General features: G+C 42.2%; 2 protein-coding genes across 3 annotated transcripts; one reads left to right on the top strand and one right to left on the bottom strand.

Moving 5' to 3' along the window:
- The first annotated feature begins 116 nt into the window (after positions 1 to 116).
- LOC106112442 (uncharacterized) lies at positions 117 to 6,321 on the top strand. The gene is made up of 2 exons (XM_055818711.1): positions 117 to 497; positions 2,657 to 6,321. The coding sequence occupies exons 1-2, from the start codon at positions 132 to 134 to the stop codon at positions 4,157 to 4,159; spliced, it is 1,869 nt and encodes a 622-aa protein (XP_055674686.1). The 5' UTR covers positions 117 to 131; the 3' UTR covers positions 4,160 to 6,321.
- Positions 6,322 to 11,405: 5,084 nt separating this feature from the next.
- TK2 (thymidine kinase 2) lies at positions 11,406 to 25,925 on the bottom strand. Of its 2 annotated transcripts, none has more exons than XM_055818712.1 (10): positions 25,744 to 25,925; positions 25,043 to 25,080; positions 24,120 to 24,194; positions 23,461 to 23,514; positions 21,821 to 21,910; positions 20,258 to 20,331; positions 14,492 to 14,580; positions 14,117 to 14,196; positions 12,780 to 12,860; positions 11,406 to 12,383 (listed from the first exon to the last, which is right to left on the bottom strand). In XM_055818712.1, the coding sequence occupies exons 1-10, from the start codon at positions 25,898 to 25,900 to the stop codon at positions 12,285 to 12,287; spliced, it is 837 nt and encodes a 278-aa protein (XP_055674687.1). In that variant the 5' UTR covers positions 25,901 to 25,925; the 3' UTR covers positions 11,406 to 12,284. The 2 variants fall into 2 exon arrangements, with proteins under 2 accessions (XP_055674687.1, XP_027640242.1); XM_027784441.2 differs by lacking the exon at positions 25,744 to 25,925 and adding an exon at positions 25,173 to 25,619.
- Between the last annotated feature and the right edge of the window lie 3 nt (positions 25,926 to 25,928).

The raw sequence follows: 25,928 nt of genomic DNA on the forward strand, positions 1-25,928 counted from the left end.
CCGGAGATCGCCCCGCCCACGCGGCAGCGCCGGCCCCGCCCTCCCGCCTTTCGCTTTCAGTTCGGCGGGGCGCCCGCCCCCCGCCCTGACTGATACGGCGGGGCACCACTGACCGCCCGGCGCAGCGACCAATGGCGGCCCGAGCGGCGCCGCGGCCCGCCGGGAGGCCCAGCCGGTGCGGCGGCGCCATGAAGGAGCCGGCGGCGGCCGAGGAGGAGGTGTTGCGGGACTATATGGCGTACTACGCGGCCCGAGGGGCGGAGGGGAAGCTGGCGGCCTGCGACGAGGCGGCCCTGAAGGCGAGGGCGCGGCGGCTGCTGGGCTCGCGGCGACGCGGCGCCCTGGACGTGTGCGGCGTGGCGGAGCGGTGCCGGCGGGCCCGCGGCCGGCGGGGCGGCCCCGTCCTGCGTGACCTGCTGAAGGCGCTGGAGGTGCTGGAGCTGCTCTGCATCAACCTGCTGCTCAGCCCGTGGCGCAAGGAGATCCGGTCGCTGAAGGTGGGCGGCGCCGCGGGGCCTGGGCGGGGGGCGCCGCCGGGCCGGGGAGGCCTCGGCCGGCCTGTGGGGTGGTGGCCGCGGAGCTCCGAGGCCTCTTCCCCGGGCCTGTGGCACAGGGGGCTCGGCGAGCCGGGGACAGCGTGAGGAGCCGCTTTCGAACGGCGTAGGGGTGCCCTGAGCGCTGCGGGGTGTTCGCTGGCCTTCGGCGGCCTTGGCCTCGCCGAGGCTGGGCCTGCAGGGGCCTTCCCAGGAGCGCTGAGCAGCTCAAGGGGCTGGAAACGGAGACAAGTTATCGTTAGCATTACAGACGTTATTATTATCAGTTGTTGTGAGTTAGTGGGGAAGTAAAAAGATACAGTGAAAGGCACAGATGGCCGTTACTCTGAGTTTTAACCTTTGCTTGCCCATAAGGAGGTGATGCTTTTTAGCCCTAGTGGTCCCTTTAGTTACAGTTTGATGCCAATGGCCGAGTGGGCCGGTATCTTGCTGGGCCGGTGATTTTGCCACCTGCCCAAGCTCTGGTGAGTGCAGCTGGTGCAGTGGGTAGGAAACCCCTCCCCTAAGAAGGAAATGCTGTTGCTGTTGCAAGGTGGAAGGTTACCCTGCTTCCCTAGAACATGTCTCATGGTCCGGAAGAGACAGCGGTCGTCAACGCATGCAAAACCTACTTGTATTTAAACAAAATACCTGAATACCCAAGATGCAAAGTTACTTCCCTTCCTACAGCAACGGGTGCTGGTGAGGAAAAGCCATTTCTTTCCTTCTTCCTGACCTTAGGTTCCATCTGTGGATTCTCAAACAGCTGTAGATTCTCCTCATTCATCTCCCTAAAACAGGGCAAAGCGTAAGATAACCAGGTCTACAGTTAATGGGCTTATCTTTTCATAACATGAGAATCCTATGCGTCGTTAAAATCAGCACCACTGTGGGTAATCCAAAGTGCAAGACAGCCTGCTGAAGGCCTGAAATAATTCGACTGCAAGGCACAAGTTGGACAGTCACCAGTATCTTGTGTACATACAGGTCTGATAAAAAGTTTCTTGTTATATGTGGAATACTTGTTCACGTGTCCTGCCTCTCACCTGCTCTGATGTCACCCCCCTGCATGCCTGCACTTTACTTCCCCTCCAGAAGAAACAGAAGCTGAGAAGTAAGACACTGTTGACAAATTTATCTGAGAATGGGCTGAGCCTTGGTCCTGCACTGTATTATGGCCTTTTAGGTTAATGGCCTTTTTTGAAGTCAGCTTTGTCCTCCCCCAAGCATGTGCTTCTGAGACTAATGCTTAGGACTCAGCCTTAGGAAGCAGGTCAGTAAGTCTCACTCTGGGCAGCCTGAAAATAAGGTATCCTAATTCTGGAGGTCTTGACTTTGCATTCCTGCCTCCATTCTGTTCTGACTTGCCTGGAGTTGGTTATGCTTATGTCAACATAATCTGTTCAATCACAGTGTTTCAGACAAAACCAAAAACTACTTCCAGTTTACAAACTAGGCCTCATGCCTGGGGTAGATGTTGAACGATTTAAGTTGTTACACAGCAACAGCATTTTATTCAAGCTGTATTTTGGCAGTGTTTCTGCCAGAATAGTCTCCCTTCAAAAAGATGCTTTCAAAGAAATGGCAGCTTAATTCAGGGGAAGTAGAGTTAAAGCAGGAGTCTGAAACATGCAAAATGTGACAGTCTTGTCACCAATTAAGAAATATGATTAGCACAGAGAGTGCATCATGTCTGTTTCTTTAGGAAAAGATTAGACCTCGGTGATTTATTCTAAGAATCTTCTTTTGTTTAAAATTTTCCGTTCTTCAGTCGAGCACATAAGATTTATTTCGGAGGTTCTGTAGTTTGACTAAAATTATTTTTTACTCTGTTTTGAATACTGATGCTTTTAGCCAGTATCTCAGCAGGTTTAAACTGGCGTAACTTAACTGAAATTAATGTGCTATAGCAAAGCTATAATGCTTGGGAGGCTGACAAAATAATGCAGTTAGAAAGGCCTCACTTTGATTCAAAATTCAGGCTTTTAGGAACATGTATTTAAAAAATTACTTACATCTTTTAAAAAAACTTTTTGATTTTTAGGAAATCTTTCATGCTTCCCCTCACCCCCACCCCCATCCCCCAGTGTTCATCTGTTTTACAATGTTGCATTCTGTTTCAGACATTCACCGGTAATTTTGTCTACTGTATTCAGTCTGTGCTCCCAGATGACATTGTAAAAACAGTACTGGAGAAAATAGGTTACATTGCAACAACAGCAACAGAGTTTTCACTTGTCAAAAAAAGAAACAACGAGGAAACAAAGCAGACTGCATTTGAAATGTTCCTGGCAAGAATTGAGTGTGAAACCATCCTTGAAATGACAAATGAAGAAAAACATAGCAATTTGGAGAAGACCTTACAGAAGCAAACACAAATGCACGGGCATCATGGAGATAACGACAAAGAGAATCAACCCCTGAGAGAAGATGCTGAAAATCTAGAAAATAAAGAAAACAGTGAGACATCTTTGTGCCTTGCTACTCAACAGAAGTCTTCAACTAATAGTGATATGTACTTTGAAACTGCTGAGGATCTCAAGATCAAAGATGACATGCCTCAGTTAGCAGTTGCTCAATCCACTAACAGGCTTCAGGAACACCAAAGGCAAGTCATTAACACTGTACATTTTCCAGGCAAATGCTCAGACAGCGAGGACTTCTTGATCAAATATAGTGACATTGTTATAGGACAAACACCTATTTTCAGTGAGACTCTTCCTCCAAAAGCTTTTGAAAAAAAGCCAAGAGTCAGTCTAAGTGAAGAATGTGTTTTGGCAGTCACTGCAGAGTCAACTGCAAATGAGATCAGGCCTGTGCCACTCTCACCAGGAGCAAGCGGTCCGCCAGCCTTTGCAATATTTGCTGACAGCTCTTGTGACAGCAAAAACACTTCGGTGTACAAAGCTCAGGTCATCCCTGAAGAATCAATTGAAGCAGAAATTAATGATGCCATAAATTGCATAGACCCAGACCCTACAGATGAACCCAATGAGCTGAAGTCTCTGCCATACAAGGACGTTGCATCTGTCCAAAACTGCAGTGTCCCTAGGGAGGAGGAAGATTGTGAGCTGCCTTTAACCTTCACAAAACTACAGATCGAGGACTCTCAGGAAGACCTTAGGTATCCAGTAGAGGAAACCGGCCAACCTGAGTCAGTATCATATGCAAGTACAAGTGACAGGCATGTAAAAGACCTTAATCACTCCAAAATAAAACATACATATCTGACTAACGCTCAGATGCAGAACACAGCAGCTGTACATACTGAGCCATCTTCAGATCTATGCTGTACTACTGGGAACATGGAGGATTCCACAACTGGTTCTGATAGCAAGAGACTATTAATGGATACTTCTAATGCACATACAGCATCTGAGTGCTTCAGACACATTAGAGAGCCCCCATACCTCACCTACATTCCACCACAAAGTATTGATGTTCGGTCTTCATGCATAAGAAGGACCAACACACAGGGCAGAAGGAACCTCTTGCAGCCTGAATGTGACTCTTCTGAATGTGGTGAAGTAAAGGTGGAAAACTGTAATTCGAAAGTAAATGAAATCCAGGAGCCTTATGTCATTATTGACAAAACTGACCAAGGAATGTTATGCCATCACCCTTGATTCTACCAGTGCTTTATTTGTAATCTGCCTGGGTTTTTTCCTCTCACTTGTGGCATTGATCATGTTTTCAAGGAGATAATTAGCTTTGTCAAAACTTTATAAAAACAAACAAAAAAAATCCGCCACCCATTTTGGACAGTAAAAAAAGGGAAGTAGTTGAACAAATTCTTAATGGCCCACTCTCATCTGGAACCTTGGGCACTGCAACCTCAGTGGTCGCCTTTCTAAAGCATCAGCAACATCTGTAAATTGGAATCCATTTAATTCATTACCCAGATTCCTTCTGGCTGTACTTAATGCCAGACAGGTTTCTTCCATTAAGCACACTTCTATACTGTTCTCCTTTTTTTGATTTGTTTTTGGGGGGTTTTGGTTGGGTTGTTTGGTTGGGTTTTTTCCTTTACAGACCTATTCCTGGAGTATTCTTTTGAGTATAACATGCTGTACAATGATAAAAACAGGTAAATGTTTCTAAGCTGGAAGACCCAACTTCATAGCTTACAAATGCTATACTAGCGCTTACTTCTGTTAACTCATTACATTCCTGTGAAGCTGTGCTCTGAGCTAATCTTGCTCTTGTTTTCAATTAAAAGTTAAGTTTAGGAAGTTTGATAATATTCCTTTAGGTTTAAAGAAGGAAATAGCCCTGTGAACACTTTTGGTTTTATAGAGGCAATAACCCATAACTGCAGATTTTATACCTGTCTTCACTTGTTACCAACATTTTTTGTGGCTACCACCACAAATTTCAAGAGAAGCACTGAGCATCATAATCATTCACTGCTACCAGATGAGCGACATCCAGCCACTGCTGCCATTTCTGTTACCCCTGTTCCTGCCACTTAAGTTTGCTCCAGCTTTGGAGTTCACTGGACTTTTCTGTAAGCCAGTTCAACTCGCTTCATGGTGGGGAAGAAACTGCCATTCTCTGCCATTTTAGAAGCAGGAAAAAAGTCAGATCAGAGAAGGGTCCTGGTGAGCACTGCAGAAGCCAGGCTAAGGAATACCCTGTAGGTGGGAGTGCTGTGTGAGCACTGTGCTGTGAAGGAAAGGGAGCAGGACTGATAGGTCGGATCAGCTGTAAGCTGGAGTCCCAGCACTGACAACCTCTGTCATACAGAGCATTTAATTAAATTTAGAAAAGCACACAGTCGCTGGTACTGTATTTCAGCACAGTCTTCATTGCTTCTTTATGCATTTGTTACCTAGAAAGACAGCCGAATACTGCTTCAACTAACTTTTCCAGTAGCACATCAATGCTAAGAATGTGTTGTCTTATGTATAGTTAAAATATTCGCTGAAATTAATTTGGTATATATTTTTTATAATTGTTTATAATAAACTTCCCCCCAAAATTCGAAGAGGAGCACATGGATTACACTAGAAAAACCTCAGGAGCTAAAATGTAAAGATCAGCTTTTTGTCATCACCTGATCTCAGCACTGTAGGGGGAGTAAAACTTTGACCAAGCTAACATGAAGTGACAGGACTGCCTTCAGCTGTACAAGAGGTTGGAGAAACAGATGTTATGAACATTATACTTCTGTACTGGTTCTGGCTAGGATTGAGATAAGTTTCTTAACAGCAACCTTCGCAGTGATGTGTTTGCAATTTGTAGCTAAAATTTTGAAAATAGGAGAGTGTTTTGGTTATTACTGAGCAGTGCTTGCACAGTGTCACAGATTTCTTTTTCTAAAAAAATTAGAAACCCCGGTTAGGAACTGGGAGAGGGCAGAGCTGGGACAGCTGACCTGAACTGGCTAAAGGGATATGCCATACATGCTCGGCAGTAAAACTGGGATGGCAGAAGGTTGGGGGTTTTGTCTGCCAAGGTAGCCACTGCTCAGAGATGGGCTGGGCACGGGTCTGCTTGTGGGAGGTGGTGAGTTACTGCCATTGCATCACTTGTTTGCCCCCACCCTCTTTCCTTCACTTACTAAACCTCTATCTCAACCCAAAAGTTAACTTGATTTTGCTCTTCTCCCCTGTCCTGCTGGGGAAGGGGGGGAGCAAGCAGCTGTGCAGGAGCTTGGCTGCTGGCTTGGTCAACCCACACTATCTCCTTACTCTTCTTTCAAGTACCCATCTGTTCTTCCTAACCATCTTGGTTTTATAAGCTATATTTTCCCCCTGTGGGGGTTATTAAAATTATGTGTTTTAAATCTTGTATTGTGTCAATTATTCAGGAACTCTGATTTAAAACTGCAAAAACCCTTTCCCGTCACAAATGAAGGTATCTCCTAAGCATTAAAGATGACCATGGGTACTACAGGATCCACATACCTAACATCCCACCTTCATCTTTACTGTAGCTGTACAAGGAAAAGTATTTAACAGCAATTTACATGTGAAAAACCACTACAAAAGGGAACTAGAGACCAGCACCTGAAAAGATACTACCTTGGGCATCAATGCCATGCTGCTGGCCTTCATTAAACTTGTTAACACCTAGGATGAGGAAACAGTTACTTAAGTCTTGTAAAAACTTCCCCTCATGGGCCTGTGCACTGTTTTTTCCATCTTCATGCTCCTTGGTGTACAGGAGACTTAAGTTCTTCACTTGGCCCATCTGAGCAGAGTTTTGGACCAGCATCTTCCATACCCAAGAGCTTATGCACAACCTCACATGAGGAAAAAAAAATTATTTAGAGGGTCTTCCAGAAGAGAGAAAGCATAGCTCTAACTTACTAATAGTACACCACTGCTCCACAAAGTCACGGGAACACTGGTGGAGAGAGTAGTGATGAACAGTGCCCACCAAACAGTTGAACTGCACAACATTTATTAAATACAAAATGGCCATGTTCTGAGGATCTACCTCCTGTTACCCTTTGAGTACCTGGATTGAGGAAGACTCTCCTCTTTATGGCAGATTGGCCAGGACTGGTAGTAAGTGTCCTATCTGCCTTTGTAGGGAGAGCTGCTATGCACTTAAGTCTTCTGGATGTTTTCACCTGAGTTTGCCATTGCTGCAAGAACACTTTTAACTTCTATTCCTGTACAAATGGTAAGGGTTTGAGGTCTTGTACTAGAAACTACTTTTGTATTTGCAGATTTATGGGGTCTCAAGAAACAACTGCTTTACAATTGAAGATGCCTGTGAAGAGACAGGATTTGAAAACCAGCTGAACTAAAAGTCATATTTAATGGGTCTTAGGCAGCAGTCCTTTGTGCAACTGCTTCCACATCAGTAAGGTAGAACCAGGTTTAAAATCCTAGTTTTAAATACAGTCAGACCTGAGAAGAGGGACAGACAAAAGGGGATATAAGATTTCTGACCCCATCTGCCAGTGCCCTCCTGTCCCTGTTGGCAATAATCACTGCACCTCTCCTTGGCTAATTAAAATAAGAGCAACCACTCAAGCAGCGCTGCTAGCCAGCGAGAAGGCTGCCTGGGCCCCTTTCTAAGGGGAGGTGGTTTGTGTTTGTAAAATGCGTGCCTATCCTCTGGTGAGCTGTCAACTTTAACCGTGCTACAGCTGGTCCTGATTGTCTATGAATTGAATGGGGATTTACTGACTGATGGGATGTCTTTCCATCGTAGAGGCACAAGGCCAATTCTGTTCACAAATTTATATGCTACACACAACCACTTTGAATGGCTCTGCTCTCCCAAGCCTTGGATTAGCGGAATTCTCTTTTGATCAGTGTAGGCACAGAGCTCAGGCAGGAGACCTGGTAGCTGGGTGATACACCACTCTCCCTGCAGGGTCTCTTACAATAGTCATTTTCCCCCCCCTTAACATTCATATCACACATCCACCCTCGCAGTGATGTAAGGTGCTCATGAAGCATAGTTTGGTTTTAGAACAAACTCTTTTGTTTTTAAAGCCAAGAATGAAAAAAATAATTTCAGTATTAAGACAAGGGGGAAAACCCCCCACACACAAAACCCCACACAAACACTAAATAAATTAAAATGTACAGTTTGCTTCAGAGTTATAAACAACAGTCTTAAAAACAGTTCGCCGAGACACAAACAAAGCGTACCTGAGAAGGACTGGCAAGGGACAAAGCGCTGATGAGGGTTATCATCATTCAGAGCTGTCTCAACGCACAAAGACAATTTGTGAAACACTGCTTCATTGTATTTTACCTGACTTGTACCTAAACACTGGGAGAATAACCACCAGTAACTCACCACCACAGTTAAAGGCCCCACCCACTGGTAATTAACTAGTACAGCTCTAAGTGAGATAGCCAATTAAATCCTACAAGGCTCCTTTTCACAGCATTAAATGGTAAAAAAAATGAAATTAGGATTGGGAATGAATATAGGAACATCTGCGGAGCAGCATACTCACAGTAGAAGTCCTAACACCTCAATTCCACTTGTAGTACATGCGAGGAAGGAATGTATTACTTACTAAACAGAGGGCTCGAGGACGGATCAGAGTATTCAACTCTAAGCCTTCCAGCATAAAAATAAATAAAAGTCAAGTAGTATGTATGCCATAGGTAACAAACAGAGCTCCTCTATTCCATCACTCTCTTTCTTGAACCTCTGTATGTGTTCAGACAGAGATCACTCTTGTAGGTGTACACAGAATGCTTAGCAAAATGGTGCCCTGGTCCTGATACAGCACAAATATCACATGCCAGCCTCTTAAAAAAAAATAATACATGATCAATGAAAAAACTGATCTGGAGTAGACAGAAGACTACATTTCACTTACATAAGAATCTACCAACTGCTAGGTTTTGTCCTGAAACTACACTTTTCAAAAAAAGCTCACAACTTTCTGTCAGCCCTTTCAAATGCTGGAGGGGATAAAAACCACCACCGTAATTCTCACTTTATCCTGCTTTAGAAATGCACAATGTTTACTTAAACCTCCATACACTACAGGAAGGACTGGATTCTCCAAGTCAGGAAACAGGACAGTAACTTACCAGGAAAGCCATTACGCAGGAGAGGGACAAGAGACCTTTAAGTCTGAATCTGAATGGCAGAATAGCCAGCACTTCCTACAGTCTCTGCAGGAAGAAGTGCACTGAAGGGAGATGCTGGCCTATTTCCTGGTGTTGGCAGTATTGTGCGCTAATTACACTGGTGAAAACAATTTTCAAGGTTTTCTAAGACCTACAGTTTTGGGCAGTCACTTGTAAAGTGTTTAATCAAACATGAAAGATCCCTTAAACATGCTTCCCCTTGCTAGAAGAAAGTACACAAAAAGCCAGGCTAACAGAACGCAAGTATTAAATGTTCTAGTTTTTGCCAGTGTCTCTGTCTTACTTCAAGTCATTTTATATGCTGCTCCCAGATGTTACAGATTTGCTAAGACACCTTGACTAGGACAAAGTAAATACCAAAGTCGGGAGAAGACATCATCTATTCAGACTAACTATGTAATAAAGGCAATACAGAAGGATATAATCACTTTTCACACATACTGCAATTTAGATGTGGAACTCATTGTGATGAAAGTAATTAAACCCCACAACTTTTACTCATCTCATGTATTCCTACAATATACTCCAGAACAGCCAAAATGCATGCAATTACCTATGGTTTAGTCTACAAGTGTAGGCTACATCCCACTTATCAACCAAACCTTAAAAGCCAAGAGAAGTGGCAGCCTGTTTGTATTACCCATTCCACTGGTACTGAAGTTCACTCTGCCTACAGAAATGAGTCATTTCTATGGTATTTTGCAACTTGCTACCCAATCACTGCTTCTCAGACAGTCGTAAAAGAAACAAAATATATAAGACTAATGCTGATTGCCCTTTTTTCCCCCCCTCCCTTCATCAACAGATTTCAAGAAACAAAACCAAATAAATTCCAGACGTAAAAACAGCTATTTATGGTTACTGCAGTATTTTTATCTACACATCTATAACAGACCACAAACATGTTACATTTATGACACATAAACCAAACAGGTTGCTTGTTTGTTCCCAGTTTTCATTAAATACCCCAACCTTCCTGAATATGAAAATCTATACATGTAAATTAATAGCTAGCAAAACATAAAACACATGTTCTCTGTAGACATCACATTTAATTTTTAATAAATAAGTTATATAAATTATTCCTTTATATTCCATTATAATTATGACTATGTATACCCACCATCCAAACTACTCTTTTGATATAATAAAAAGGGGGGGGGAGGGGGGAAGTCTGACCAAAATGCATAAATTTCTATCAAAAGCTGAAAGATAACAGTGCCAGTCTTTGTACTGTAAGATTCTCTGTACAAAACAATTCAGTGATATTTTCTGGACTGTGTGCAAAATATATATCCTTTGCTTCTACAACCCATAATGAAGTTAGTATTAAGAACAAACTGCAGATGACCGAACTTCAAATGTATAGAACTATTTCCAAAGGAATAGTTCTTTTGGTCTCTTCCAGAAGAAAAAAATTTGCAAGTTTAAGAGAAGGTTTCAAGAATGACTACTATCCCCCTACAAATACGCTTCAGTAAAAAAGATAATTACTTAACATGCAAAAATCTTATTTTTAAGCTAGAATTCTAAAGATTTACAACAGAACAATAGAATGCCAATACTGGGTTCACAAGCTTTGGTGTGCTAATTTAGTACTTCACTAGGAAATGCTCTGCCAGTGCACTCATTGATCATTATTAAGTTGTACTGATTTGGCCAGGGAGGGGGGAAATCCCACCAGATGGAAATAACAAGAAATTAACTGCATTTCCTGATTTGGAAAACAGTGCAGTCATTTCAATACTACAGTTTTTAGGCACAAAACCAGCTACCGCTAAACTACAAAATAAAAGCAGTGAAGCAATCTCCAAAACGAATGTCATCTGATATTGTCCAAAATCAGGTGGAACACGGAAAAGCCAAGTAACTGAAAATTTATATTCTCCAACAAGTTACAGACAAATGTCTGTAATAAGTGATCAATACTAACTGAAGCCTTGGACGTTAGCCATTTTTAGAAGTGTTCCCTACATTGCTATGACAGATGCTCTATATTAATAGAATTGTGTTTTAAAGCACTGTTAACCTTGCTTGCTCTAGTTAAACCAACCAAAACTACTGTGGAAAAAAAAACTGTATACTGTACTTCAGGAATCATTCCTTTCAAATTGAACAGCAAAAGTAACATGAAAACCGTCAGAACTGCTGCATTAAAAGGATTATCCTGAAGACAACACTCGGAGGGTAAAGCAGAAATTAAGGGCAACTCAACACTTCAGCTTAAACAAGTGCAAGAATGTAATCTATACTCCTCAAGTACCTGTAAGTCACAATAAACTGATCCAAGATATAAACCCAAAGACCATCTGCATTTTTCTTTATAAAAAAAAAAGGTACGAAAGAAGAATCCAAAACAGTTAAGAAATCAATCGATTCTAGAATTTTTTATAACCATTTAAAAGGAACAACAAATACAGTTCTGTGTACCCTGTGTTTTCACTAGTCCTCAACTCGGCCGTAGCAAGGCTAGTGATTTCATGAACACCAGAGAGAAATAAGCCCTTTTAAAAATGGGGCTTAAAAAAAAAAAGCCTCAGAGCCGTCCTGCGATCACTTCTGAAAACTGTTACTCTTTTTGCCACTGAATTTGGTGGGAGTATACTAGTGCATTTATCTTCAAAACTAGAGCTGTATTGTGATGTCATGTAAAGCAGAAGAAACTTAGTGAATTCAATGAAATTGTACTAGTGTAGGCAGGATTAGAGCAAGACCTCCTATTTCAACCTGGTAAGACCTGTTTTAACAAAGCTACTTCAACTTAATGCACTTCACTTGCTTCCTCTAATAATAAAAAAGGACACCCCACCTCTTGTATGGAACTCTTTCTTTCAAATTACAAAAATAGGGAAATTTGGGGGGAAAAAAGGAAGAAACTTGGGTTACTTATAGAAAAGCAGCAGTGAAGTGGGAAATGGGAGAAATAGCCGCATTTTAGCTGAATAGAATTGACACAGTAAAGCTGATGGAGAACCTGAAAACATGAAAGGGAGTTGGCTTATAGTCTGTTTACGACTTGTATCTCAACGTTTCATAGCAGTAAGTCCACAACTTTCTACACAACATAATTCAAAAGCGAAACCCATTATATCTAGAAATATTAAAGATACCCAAAATTGCCCCCAAACCAGACTTAATAAACATGTTTTTTTAAATAAAACAGCTCAGACTTCTATAAATGGCGTTGCATATTATATGGGTTTAGTATTTGGTCCCGGTTTTCTTCATACTTTTCTAGCATTTTCTGCATGTCATGGTCAGCTCCGATAACCTTGAAAAGAAGAACATGAACATTAGAAATGACTGACACCATAAAACACGGTTGCTTTTGAGCAAAATAGAACAGGGCTACCACTGAAGCCAAAGTGATACACTCCTAGAGACCTGTTCAGTTAGCCTCCTGTTCAGAATCTGGCATTCATGGAAAAGCGACATGCCTTATCCTGTAAACAATCACAGTGAACAGACCCTCAAATTCCACCAAAGAGATGCAAGACCAGACTTTTATGCTATGCGTTATGGATAGCTGTAAACATTTTTCTGAGGTTTTCATTCTCCAAAGGTTATTAGAAAAGCAAATTTACTCTTACCACTAAGTAACACTCTTAGTATTTGAAGAGTGCAATCCTCCATATGCGTAATTGGTTATAACTAAAATAATACTCACAAGCACTGGGCAGGAAACTTCAAACAGTGTATGTTTAATAAGCCACTCTTCGTAGAGCTGATGAATAGCTTCTAAATATTCCTAGAAAAGAGGTGTTCAAATAACACATATGCCCAGGGATGAAATACACATTGCAATTTTTATACATTTGGTAAGCAGTCAAGAACTACATATAAAAGCCAGCATCAGGTACTTCCACTAACAAAAATAAAAACCATCAGAAGGTTTCTAAGAAAAATTAATTCCCAGTATAAGGTTTTACTCCATGAAGAACCTCAAAGACATGGCTTGCAGGAGCCCAGGGCTCTCAGCTCCTTTTAAGACCAAGAACCATGTTTCTCTCCCATAGGTGTAACGGGGTTTTACAGAGAAAAATACAACAAAGAGAAGGGAGGACAAAAAGGGCAAGACTGCAAAGAATATGTATTGAATGCTCTTTCTGTGTCAACACATTTTCCTAAAATTCCCAGTTCACTTTCTCCTAACTCTGACTCACTTTCCTCTAAAAGCACTTGTGCCTGTCATCAGTTATTAGGGGTTTTTTTCATGGAGACCACTTAAAATTTGTCATTCATAATTGCTCCTCCCCACCCCTCGGTGGAGCTGTGAAGTAACACAATGTCTCTTCAAATCCATTACAGCAAGGATTTACTTTCCAAGGCAGAATTTCACATGGCCCAAAATGTACTGCCTTGCATGTAACTTCAACTGTCAATTGCTTCTACTGAACTGCCCAAAACTAGAGATACCTTGGGAGTATACACTATGGTTTCCGAAACTACATTTATTTCTGGTTAGGCTTTCTTTAGGAGAAAACCTGTTTAATGAAAGGCCATTCTGCCAACTGACACAGGTTATTCAATTGCTACAGGTAATTTTTAAGCAGATTCCCACGCTAACAATTTTCAACAAGTTGCTTCTTTTCAGACACAAGCAGAGACAACTTTTCACACATAAACATCCTGGGAATAGCAGACAACAGAAAGCACCCACATAAATCTTCAGCACCTGCATGCTGCGTGCTTTTCTATCATTAAAGGGCATAAAGGCAATTGCTTTTTGACACTTTAGAAAGGATTAACAGTAGATTAATACCGCACCTAAACAGTCAGCTACAGTACACTGATTACTAAAACGTAACACTTGGGAAAGTCAGGGTGCGTGATAGATCACTTTTTTACAATAAATCAAAATCAAATATTGAAGTTTTTAGTTTGCAGTGGAAACAACTGACCACATTTTGGCAATGCACTCAGGATATGATTTTAGTATTCTAGACTGGAATAATTATGTTTTTAAAGCTCATTGTAACCACAGATATTGAAAGAACTCCTTACCAGAGGAATGATCTTTTCCTCTTCTCTGCATCTTCTCTTTAACCTCTCATAACAAACTTCAGGAGAAGTCTGCAGGTAAACTGTCATGACAAAAATTATAATAGTTATGTTCAAGGATCAGCTTTAAAAGCAAAGAAAAAATTTAGTTCACAAACCATAGGAGGAAAGAATCCTGACTTGGGTACCACCACTGAACCTCCCCTTTGGCATTACTGTTAATCCATGAGCCATCCACAAATTAATGCTGTCTGATGCTACACATTGCAGCCACTATTATATTGAATAATATGATTATTTATGACCCAAGGAACATTTTTTCTCCCAGTAAGGAACCCACCCACAAACATGCCCCTCCAGATGCCATCAGAATTTTACCTATCAAATCAACAGAAACATCAGTGTTGCTCTGGATCCAGTCAAACCACTCAGTCAGCACAACATAATCCACCTCTGGCATTTTTCCGCTGAATAAACATAAAAGTTACCACTCACTGAAAAGCATGCACAGATCAATCATAAACTTTTTTTTTTTTTACCCGACTAGAATTACTCCCAATTTACTCCAGCATATGTGAAATAAAAACAAGACCAATATTATGCCCGCCCAAACTGAAGGCCTCCTAAAGCATTGTTTACACAACAGAAAGACCAAATCTTTCTTCTTTTTGTTAAATAAGCACTAACACAAAGTTCCTATTATTAACAGTTACAAACATTAATTATTTTTCCCACTACAGTTAAGAAATAATTACTTGGTGACTAACAAGAAAAATATTACCATGTTGACATTTATACAGTAACAACAAATTACTGTCAATGGTATTTATTGCTCAAGTTCTTTATATCAGAATCATTTCACATCTATCTGGACTCTACTACAGCGCGTGTCACCAGAAAGGCTTGATTTACTATGCAGCACTGATAATTCCTTACAGAAGCCATAGTAAAGAGCAGTGAAAAAATGATGACACCGTGTAAATAAAATTTACTGCCACTGCAAGAAATATTTGTGGAAAGAGCAGTGAAATATTCAATATGCTTAATTTGAACTCTGTATTCAGAGCGCACAGACAATATCAGAAACAATTGTCCCAAAGTTATCTCAGTAAGAATAATAAAATATCAAACGACTCATGTAGACTCATGTCTACAGAGCCCATATTAAGAAGCATATGTTATGCTTTTACTAGTATCAAAATTTCCACTTATTACCATATTCCTAAATATAAAATATTACTAGTTTTACATTAGTCTTTCTTCAAAACTGGTAATAATAACACATACTCCACACTCTTTCCTGAATGCGTCTGCAAGATAAATTCACGAAAAAGAGATAGGATTGAGAGGCTCCTGTCCTCTCCACCTGAATGATTAAGACCAGTTGCAACATTTTAAATAGTGCTGAACAAAAAAGATTCCACAGATTTCTAAACCATTCTTCTGGCAACGTGCTTTGATCACTGGCAAAACTCAGTAAAGATAATCCAGAAAGATATTTCCACCTAAGTATGCAAGAAAGCAAAACCCATATTCATACTACCTCCCTTCTTTATCTGCCATCCAGCTGAATATCTTGCCTCCCAAAGCACCCAAAACATGGGATAATTCACTGTTATTCTTCTAATACATCAGTCGTGTATGTTTCTGGGCAGCAGGCATATACATAAGCCAAATACTAATTCTGCTACTCTTCTCCAAGACGTATCATCAAAAGGAATTAGAATTAAGAAAAAGCCCCGCTATTCTTACCCTAAAAGACAGGTAAGTGCAGGTCAATTCTGCACTGACCTGCCCTGCAGTCACCATGCTTTTGCCTTCCCTCTGCCAGTGGAGTCCCCTGCATAATCATAGAACCACAGAATGGTTTGGGTTGGACGGGACCTTAAAGACCATCTAGTTCCAGCCCCCCCACCACGGGCAGGGACACCTTCCACTGGAGCAGGTTGCTCAAAGCCCCATCCAGCCTGGCCTTGGACACTGCCAGGGACGGGGCATCCACAGCTCCTCCGGGCAGCCTCTTCCAGTGTCTCACCACCCTCACAGTGAAGGATTTCTCCCAACATCCTGTGAGGATTCTGGGTCAGGCTCAAGATCCATAAAGCTACAAGTAACAAAAAAGGTACAGAAGGGTGTTTTCATTTCCAAAGTTGGCAGACTTTCGACTCCTACCAAGTAAGTTTTTACTGCAAAAGTTAAACATCACAGGAACGAGCTATGAATAACTAACTACAAATTCAAATGGCACAAAGTGAATTGCTAGTGCTTACCCTATAACGTACCATGCATACTCACGTGCACATTTAAAATTCTTCTACAGTTTTACACCTAATATAAGTGTGCCTTTCAGTGCTAAACTCAGACGTGCAATCGCAGTAAGAACTTGGACACCCATGCATATCTCTGCATGCTGGAGACTCACAGCAATTGCTTACAATTTAAGCCTTCCTTCACCATCGTAAATCTTACTCTTACTTCTCTCTCTGGGAAAAAGCCTGCAAAGCCAAAACACAAATACTGAGTAACACTGGGTCAAAGAAGAGCTGGTATTCCTGATATTGCCACAGCTCTTCATCCCTTGCTTCAACTCATCGTTCTCCTAAAGGAGAAGAGCTTGTCTAGACTAGAAGTAACAAGTGATTCTTCTCAATCTTTAAGACTGGGACCCTAAGCAATACCTTCTCTTACAGAAAAGCAAGCAGAAAATAAGCTCTGCTCTTTGTAGCATGCTTTCCCCATTCAGTCTGAATCTTACGTTGAATTTTAAAAGTTCTATTTCATTTTTACATACTTTTAATGGGAATCTGCCTTCCACACAGCTATGTAACAACCCCTTTGCTGAACATACCTGTTGAACAGCTTGAGCGTGAGGAGGTTTTTTTAGTAACATTTCAGCAAAATTTAGAGATGTATCAGGTCAGTTTTGTTTTCTAGACCTTCCATCAAACAGACATAATTTAATTTCTACAATGGACAACCTCACCAGTGTTCTCTGCATGATTTCTGCATGTTGACTAACCTACACAAGAATTAGGATCACTCCCCGACAGAGACAGAAGATTCCTTCTAGGAAATAGTAACAAGGAAAGAAAAAGCTTCCAGAGGATACAAAGGAATTTTCCTTTGCAAAGTCGGTTTAGTTACAGAATGATTTTTGAAATTTTCATGCAGCAGTTGAACTTAAAAAAACACTGCATGGGAAGCAATTGTTCTAAGGCTTTCCACTGCCACAGGGCACTATTATCCTGATACAGAAAAGCATCAAGTGTAAAGATTCTCTTTCTTCCTCTGATGGCTAAGACACCATCTTCAAATTTTTAGCCCTTAATGTATCCATAGCCTTTTTATATCTAATTATTCCTTTGTTATTACAGTCTTCCAGCTTCAGTAACTCCTATTTTTTGTGTTTGCACCCAGTGTGCCCATAGGTGACAAGTGTATTCTCCCAACTTTCCTATACATATGTCAAGCTGGTTTTGTCTCTCTAAACAGGCTTTCAATTCTTTTGATCGTGCCAGTATCTCAGCTTCACGCCTGTTTCAATTTTATTTCACAGATCATGAACAAGCAGTTAGAAGTGTAAAAAGTAATTTTAAAAAGCTCTCATAAAAGCTGTGTACAAAAGCACCAATATTTCCATCTCCCTCCTGGAAGCCCTTTGCCAGATACTTCCAAGAGTCACTCACTCTTCTCTGGGCTACGCAAAACTAGTGTTACTTTGCAATCAATTTTTATTGATCTATAAATATTGTAAAAGATATATATATTTCTGCTTTTCAACTTACAATCTTTCATCTTACAGTTGAACTGTCGTCAGTTCAATGGAATGACGGAATTTATTAGCATACTCTCACCCTTTGTACCAAAGCATCAATCCAAAGGCTGAACCAACACGAGTAGTGTCCTTCTAGCGTGACACATCCCCTGTCAATATCTCCCTTCAACGAGATTTGCTATCACATTACACCACCAGCTTCTGCACTTATGAACCATCATGCACAAAAGTCTCCCAAAACCTGCTTGATAAATACATGACTTCAGATCGATGCAGAATGCCTTTGTTCAAGGGGGCCGGGGAGGGCGGGGTGGAACATTACAAAACACAATTACTAGATTAGTCTAACATGATGTGTTGTTGGTCGCTGACTTTACATTTTTTTTCAAAGCTTTAATTACTTTCTTTCATCATTTGTCCTGAAGCTGTGCCTGCGGTTACTAAGATGACTTTCCCTACCCCCTAATAACAGGCTCTGCAGTAAAGTCACAGGGGTACTGCCTCTATGTTACAGGTCTTTCTCCTACTGTGAGAATTCACGGGCTTTCAGAACTCTGAAACGGACTTCATTTCCACTGTTACTACTATTTCCATACTCCAATAATCATCCTGTCTTTTCTTATATGCAGTTCTCCTTCCTCTACACAGAAGTAAGCATTCATTTTTGAGACAAGTCTAGATGATCTTTAAAGAACTACAACACACGGAATAGGGTGGTGATCAAACTACACGGAGCAAAGCTATAGAACTGCTTGCCATGGGATGTCCTGGAAACTAAAGGTTTACACAAGCTTAGCGGAAAACCAGACAGGTTCATGGAAAAGAAATTCCCTGTGGGTTACTAAATACGGAAAAAACACTGCTGAGTAAGGAATTCCCTAAACTAAGTTACTGGATGTTCTCAGAAATTATCATAAATGCTTACCCCGTTCTGACACTCTTTTCAGGTACTTTTAGCCACCACTGGACACAGGATATGAGGGAGGAAGGACAGCTTTACTTATTTTGTTAATGTGACTCCAAATGGCTATATTCATGTATCCCAAATCTTTCCTTGTTTTATTTATAATCCTTTTACACACCTTCTATCTTGGTTTGCTATTGGTAGCATCAGCTGGCTTTTAGCTTGCTGTAACAGAACACAGCAAATGCCTTCTGTCCAATATTAAAAAGGGCTGAGGCCACGAAACATCTTAGATATCCTTAAAAATGTTATTACAGAATTAATACATAGAGTTGACACAAGCAGACTTAGTCTTATAGCAACAAAGTTCTCAGCCTTTGTAGCAAAAGCACTTTGTCTACAATGAAAAGAAAAAAGTAATTAAAAACAAGACACATTCCAGTACGTTTCCATTGTATACAGACTGGGATAAATAATGTCTTTTTCTGTTTGCCTCGCATCTTACTCTGTCTCTCTCAACTTTCAAAGCAGTTCCAATGACAGGCTAGCAGCTGATGTAGCATGGATGCCATCTCGTGGCATGCAGCCATTCTCCCTGCAGACAGGGGGAAGAAACTGGTTTTGTCCCTTAAGATCACTGAAAAATCCATTGAAAACACAATCTGTTGTATACACTTCTCAGCAGAAGCTCAGCATTCGAAACAAAAAAAAACCCACCAAAAATAAACACACAAAAAAATCAGTACAGGTTACTGCCCTATTTTAGTTAGTATGAGATGGGCAAGTTATACATCGGCCAGGTAATAAATGCTTTTCCTATTCCAGGCCACAGTCTTATGCTCCAGAGTCAAATAACTTGTGTTCGGCCCAACTGCTCTTCCTCTGGCCCAAGCACACCTTGGGGTGGGGACCTGATTCAGAAAGTGACATTTAGAGACAAACAGCTCTTGTTCTTTCCTTACTCACTAGCCTGCCAAGGTTTAAAGTCTATTTTGATCCTACGAATCCTGTTTCTGAGCAACAGCATGTGAACTCAAGTTCCTGCTTGCAAGAAAAGCCAATCCTGGATGCTAGGTTGGGTAATGCTATCTAGTTCTCTCCCTCCTACAGCGTTAATCTTTATATCCTCCTGGTTCTTCACCTGTTCAGTACATGTTTGCTTTGATTCAAGCACAACTTTTGTATTCAGCTGGAGAGCAGATAAATTCAGTAAATGGTGTTCTAAATAATAAGATGTTCTAAATACACACGAGCACTTCTGAAACAGGCTCTCACCTGGCCCATTGTCCTACAGGTTTTATACTACCAGTGGGTGGCACGTCCCATAAAAATACACTGCCACTCCAACACAGAACTGACAGACTTCACAGACCACTTAGATTCAAATTAACAAAGAAATCATCAATCAATTAGATATATTTTTTAATCTAATGAAGCCAAGAAAGTAAAAAACCATATACCATACCTTCGATACAAATTTTCCACAAAAATGTATTTTGCACTGTGAATTGATCGCTCCATCATTCTTATGGGGGAAACCTACAAAAGACAATCTACATTTTTCAGCCTGTTTGCCTCTTTTCAAGCTCATATTGTATACCATGTCCTTTACATTATGAAATATTTAAGATCTGGAAGAACTGAGTATTGTTGTGATAAACTTACTGGAAGGGTGGGAACCACAAAAAGCAAGTATTCCTAATCTTGCTTATGGTCACCACGTTATTAAAGGCCTACAGAACTAATTTGTTACTCATACACAGGTTTCAAAAGTAACTGCAGAAGCATTCCGCTGAGCAGCTGAAGTTAACTAGGGGCACAAAAATGCAGCAATCCACTTAGGATTTGCAGAGCTACAGGAACTATTGCCACCTGAATTGTTGCCACCTTCAGGTGTTACTGCATCAACAGCACAGGTCTAACATCAGAAAAACTGTAACAAGAAAACAGCACTTTTAAAAAAAAAAGTAATTACGACCTACAAAGCACCAGCCTTAGCCAGACGTGCATGTGCTCAAACAGCACCTCATTTTGGAGAAGAGAGATTCTCTTGACGCAATCTGGCCCCTGCAGAACAAGGCAATCCTGGTAGAGCTCTTTCCAACCAGGTATTCATTATGCATGTTAATGACCACAGAAGCAACAATTGCTCCAGCAAGGCTCAAATGGCAAGGACAGCAAAGCCCAGCCTGAAATGCAGCATGATCCTTACGAATTTTTGAATGATTTTTTTCTGCAAGAGGATGAAGTCTCTATTGTCTTGGAAAAACACCTCTTCCAAAAAGCTAACAATTATATGCACAGTATCACTATCATATGTGGTACTCCCAAAAGTCTGCCCTGACACAGGCTCAGAAAATACAATGCAAGAGCAATCAAGATACAAGCGTGCCACCTAAGATCAGGTCTTGGAATCAGGAAATAGAAGATTTAGCATAGGAAGTAATTTAAGGTGTTTGAAGGAAAGAGAAACGAAGAGGTCTTGTTAAAAGGTAGTGTATGTGAAGTAATACAGGGAAAAAAGAATAGAAAGATGCAAACCATCTAAAAAAAGAACAACAGAAAATTTTAACGCAAGTATTTTGGCTAAACACAAGAAGCAATAGCTAAATTTATGCTAGACAGCATGAAGCAGTAGAACGAATACTAACATGACCTTCAAAATTACTTGATAGTTGCCAAAGATTTGAAATAGCTAAATTTATATAGACACTAATTACATCCAAGTCACTGACGTGTGATGATGGCAAGTCTAGCTCGTAAGGGTGGTACAAGAAAAGCAGTAGTAGTTTGGGGAAGCAGAAGTTTGAGCAGGTAGGAGTCAGATATTTCACCCCTGGGGCACCATGCTGAGCATATAAACAGCATCTTTGCACCATAAAAATTCAAATCCACTGCAGAAACAAAAAAAAACCCAAACCAAAAAAAAACCTGCAAACAGCATCTTAACTTTTGGATACAAGGTTTAAAAGATTCATTACTCATAACAGCATCTAATTTTTTAAAAATTAAAAATATATTCATTTACCATTGGTCTGGTATGCTGCTCCAGCATGGTAAGCTGTATGTAGGTCTGTAACGTTATCCCCCATCTTGATGCATCTTGGTACATTAAGCCCTGGGGTCAGAGATGGAAGCAAGAGAAAAAGATGTTTTCATTAGGTCAAACAGCAAAAAAAAAGTGAAGTTGGGTATTTAGTAAGCTTTAGCACAACAACAGAATTTCTAAACAAAGTGCACTAAAACGGCTGACAGCAGGTCTGACAAGAATTAAGTGATCATTTGCTCTCCACAATGCACAGAAGAATTACAGTCCTGGTCCATAGAGTCACTAAGTAGGGCACGTGGAACGCTCGCTGAAGTCAACAGAAATTAGTTACCTGGAACGGTCAGGACCAAGGCACAGCTCATTTAAGACAGTTCAAATATGTTTACTAATTAAAAAATACTTTCTGCTACTCTACTATTGTGCGCTGACATATAACCAGTCCATACAGAAACGCATATATGGTTCCAGTAAGTATGGTCTGGGCCTCAGAAAATCTGTCTTTTAACACAGACAACTGTTCTTCCCAAAGGATCCTCCAAGCAGTTGTCAGATTTTCTACTCTAATCCGATTGCTGCAGTTACACACACACATATATTTACAAGCAACAGTCTATCCTGCAGAGCAGAGAAAATATCTGACTCGGAATAAAACATCATTCAGTGTCTGTTTGCTGAGGTGACAAGCTTTAAGTCAGCAGCATGGCTTCAGTCCACAGACCTGACCTCCTCTTTTTCTCCCTGCCCAAGATCAGAATGAGAAAGTGTTCTGAAGTGCACAGAATGCTGTGACGATGTGAGACACAGCCAGCATGCCCCACCCCTCTACTAATAAGAAAAAAGTAAAGCATCAGCAACTCCTAGTAGGGAGAATTTACTTTTTCAGAGGATCTGCGCTAGCAGTGATGGTATCAAACACACGTTTGGGCACGTGTGGTTTGGGGTGTATCCACACCACTGTGCTGACTCAAGTTCCACGCGAGCTTGAGCGTAGATACACATCTTAGCCCGCAATACGATTTTTGCTATGGAGCTGATCATACAAGCAGGGAAGACTGGCATCAGAAACCACTCCAACCACCCCAGCAAAAGCCTATCTGCAGATGTAGGCAAGCACCCTGACTGCTGTCTGCAAGCACAGCTGTGACAAAGTGACATACTCGTGGGAAAGGGTTCCAAGAAACAATGACTGCCCAAAAAACAAGAGAAGCTGTCCACACCTCACAGGACTGAATTTTCCTTATCTTCAGCAGTCAAACAATACTAACCGATCAGATCCAGCCCTCACTTTCTGAGCGGTGTTCTTCCCTTCTTTGAAATAGGCATAAGCAGATTTAGAAACATCTGTCACACTCAGGGCTTACCTTCCTGAGAATTTCTTCTAGCTCACACCAAATAAAAGACCCAGTCCTTGTCAAAACCACATCTGATATGCAATGTTTCTACTATACGCATGTCTTAATCACAGTAAAAGATCTTTTGCATCATAGAGCTTTATTTTTTGCTGTATGAGATTATGACCACACCTTTTGTAACAGTTTTGCTGATCAGTGAGAAGTCCTTGTGCATGTCTTTCTAAAAGAACAGTGATTGCAATTGCAGAAATAATTTCTGCCACTTACCAGGATATTGTGACCATGAACATTCCTCCACTTAGTGACAGGTTCTGTCAAAACCTTGGTAAAAAGAATGACTCCATGTTAAACATGTTTTATATTCAAAATAATTAATTTGACCTTACAAGTCTACAACTATAAAAGTATTACTATCTGGTGCACACAAAAGCAACTGCTCACTGAAGTTTGATCTTGATTTTGTTTAACATACAGCAAGCCTGACCTTCCCCTTATCTTGTTCTAACCAATATGAAATTAAATATCATTCCAGTCTAAGAAATCTCCAGAAACCACTCTTAACAGATTTTTCATTTTTTAAAAAAAGCCATCCATTTACTGGGCTCTCAGTTACATGACATCAGTATTTTTACATGATTACTGCTTTGTCTTTACTCTGCATATTACAAGACACATCTAAGATTTAAGTGACATGAAACAGCAAACAAGCATGCCCAAACATGCCCAAGCCATGTGGGCTGCTGTTACTTTACAGTTTTTTCTGATATTTTGGCATCTAGTACTGTATTACACATCTTCTAAATTCCTCTTCTTCAATTTGAAGGTAAAGAGTTGGGGGAGGGGGAGGTGCACCCCTGGGGCACACAAGATGAGCAATGGCTTAACGATGTAGATGAAAAAATGTAAAAGAAATGTATATCGAGTACCTCAATGGTGCTAGTCTGTGCAAAATAATCCAGGCATGTTGTTTTTCCACTTGCAATGTTCCCTTCAATGCATATCTGATGAAAAACAGCATCACCTTTAAAAAACGTGCTATCACATAGTTGTAAACAGCATGCATAAAAAATATACTCTTCCCATATCAAGCATACTATTTCCTTAGAATATAAAAACATTATTTTGTAGGAAGACATCAGGGATCGGTTTGGATTCTGTGACTCCCCGCAGACCACCGCACTTTCTCTCCCTGACACACAGGTACCAAATGTCTCTCCACCCGGCCTGGGGCAGCCTTTACCTTCTGGGACCCCAGCTGCTGCCCCTGCTCCCAGCTTGTCACCCCCTTCCCACGGCTCCCCGGAATTTCAGAGGGTCACCTGCTGGGCTGCTGCTCCCCACACCATCTGCCACAGCTCACTGCAGAGGCTACAGCTGAACTTTCAACTTAAAATAAACGCCAGCTGAAGTAATAACTTTGCTATCCATAAACAGATAGCTTACGATTCATTACATTTTCAGAAACCTGCACTATTAAAATAAACTAAGATTATGTTTTTTCAGCTGTCTTAAATAATTTTTAGTTTAAAGTAATGAGATTCCAAACACAAAAAAACCCTCAAGCTTCACAGGCAGGGTTGTATAGGGCAACTGCAACGCTACAGATGCAACTGACCCCAAACGGACACCTGTCCCCACGCCATACCATGCATTTGCACAAACCCCTCAGGACCTTACTGCGATTCAGAGCGGCGGGTGAGCGTGGGCTCGCGCGGTGAGACCCCATGACGGAGGCCCCACTGCAGCGCAGCAACCGTGCCCCATGGACGCCAGCACATAGGCTCAGATTGCAACAAAATAAGAGGCTGCATGTTCTACATATTTTACTGAACAAAATGCAAATACTTACAACTGTCTTCCTATCATCTCCTTTTATCAGATGTTTATCTAGAACGGAAACAAACAGCAGTTACAAGCGGGAAGGAGGGCTTCCTAACTTCTAGTTACACCGCGTCTCAACGCCAGCCCCTCCGTGACACCTTTAGGTTCTCTGTTGCTTAATAACGACATTTGCAAAACCAGCGATCCCCCAGGTGTGGGTAACACTGGGCCACGCAGCGGGCACCGCACACGGCCGCACTTTTAGCCGAAGTTCTGCACCGTCCCCCGCCCCGCCAAGAGCCCAGCGGCGGGTGCCCGCGCCCTTCCGCAGGTGCCGCTGCGCCCACCGCGCCCGTCAGCTTCCACCGGCAGCGATCAACCGCGGCCGGGCCGGGGCTGGCGAGAGCCCGGTGCCCGCGGGGCCTGGTGCGGGGCCGGCTGGGCACGGCCACGGCAAGCACTCCGCTGCCCTACGCCTCACACCGGCCTCTCTCTGCACGTATTTATATATATAAAGCTTCCGCAAGCGCCGCCGGGCTTGCTGGGCCCACAAGGCGGCACGCCCGCAGGGCAGCCCGGCCCCCAGCGCTACCGGCCCGGGCCCGCGGGGGTCGGCAGGGGAGGGGGGGCCCGGCAGGGGAGGGGGGGCCCGGCAGGGGAGGGGGGGGCCCGGCAGGGGAGGGGGGGGCCCGGCAGGGGAGGGGGGGCCCGCCCGTCCCGCGCACTCACAGCCGCCGCCGGGGCCGGGTCGGGCCCGCAGTGCCGCTGGGCCCACGGCCGCTCCTCCCGCGCAGGCGGCCCCGGCCGCGCCGCTCCCCGCTCCCCGCCGGCCCCGGGCCCCGCGCAGCGCCGCGGGCCGCGCCCAGGCCGCACCCAGCCGCCACATGGCCCATCCCCGCCGCCCGCCCCCCGGC

The sequence above is a fragment of the Falco peregrinus genome, chromosome 14 (assembly GCF_023634155.1).
Source record: "Falco peregrinus isolate bFalPer1 chromosome 14, bFalPer1.pri, whole genome shotgun sequence".
NCBI classification, from domain to species: Eukaryota; Metazoa; Chordata; class Aves; order Falconiformes; family Falconidae; genus Falco; species Falco peregrinus.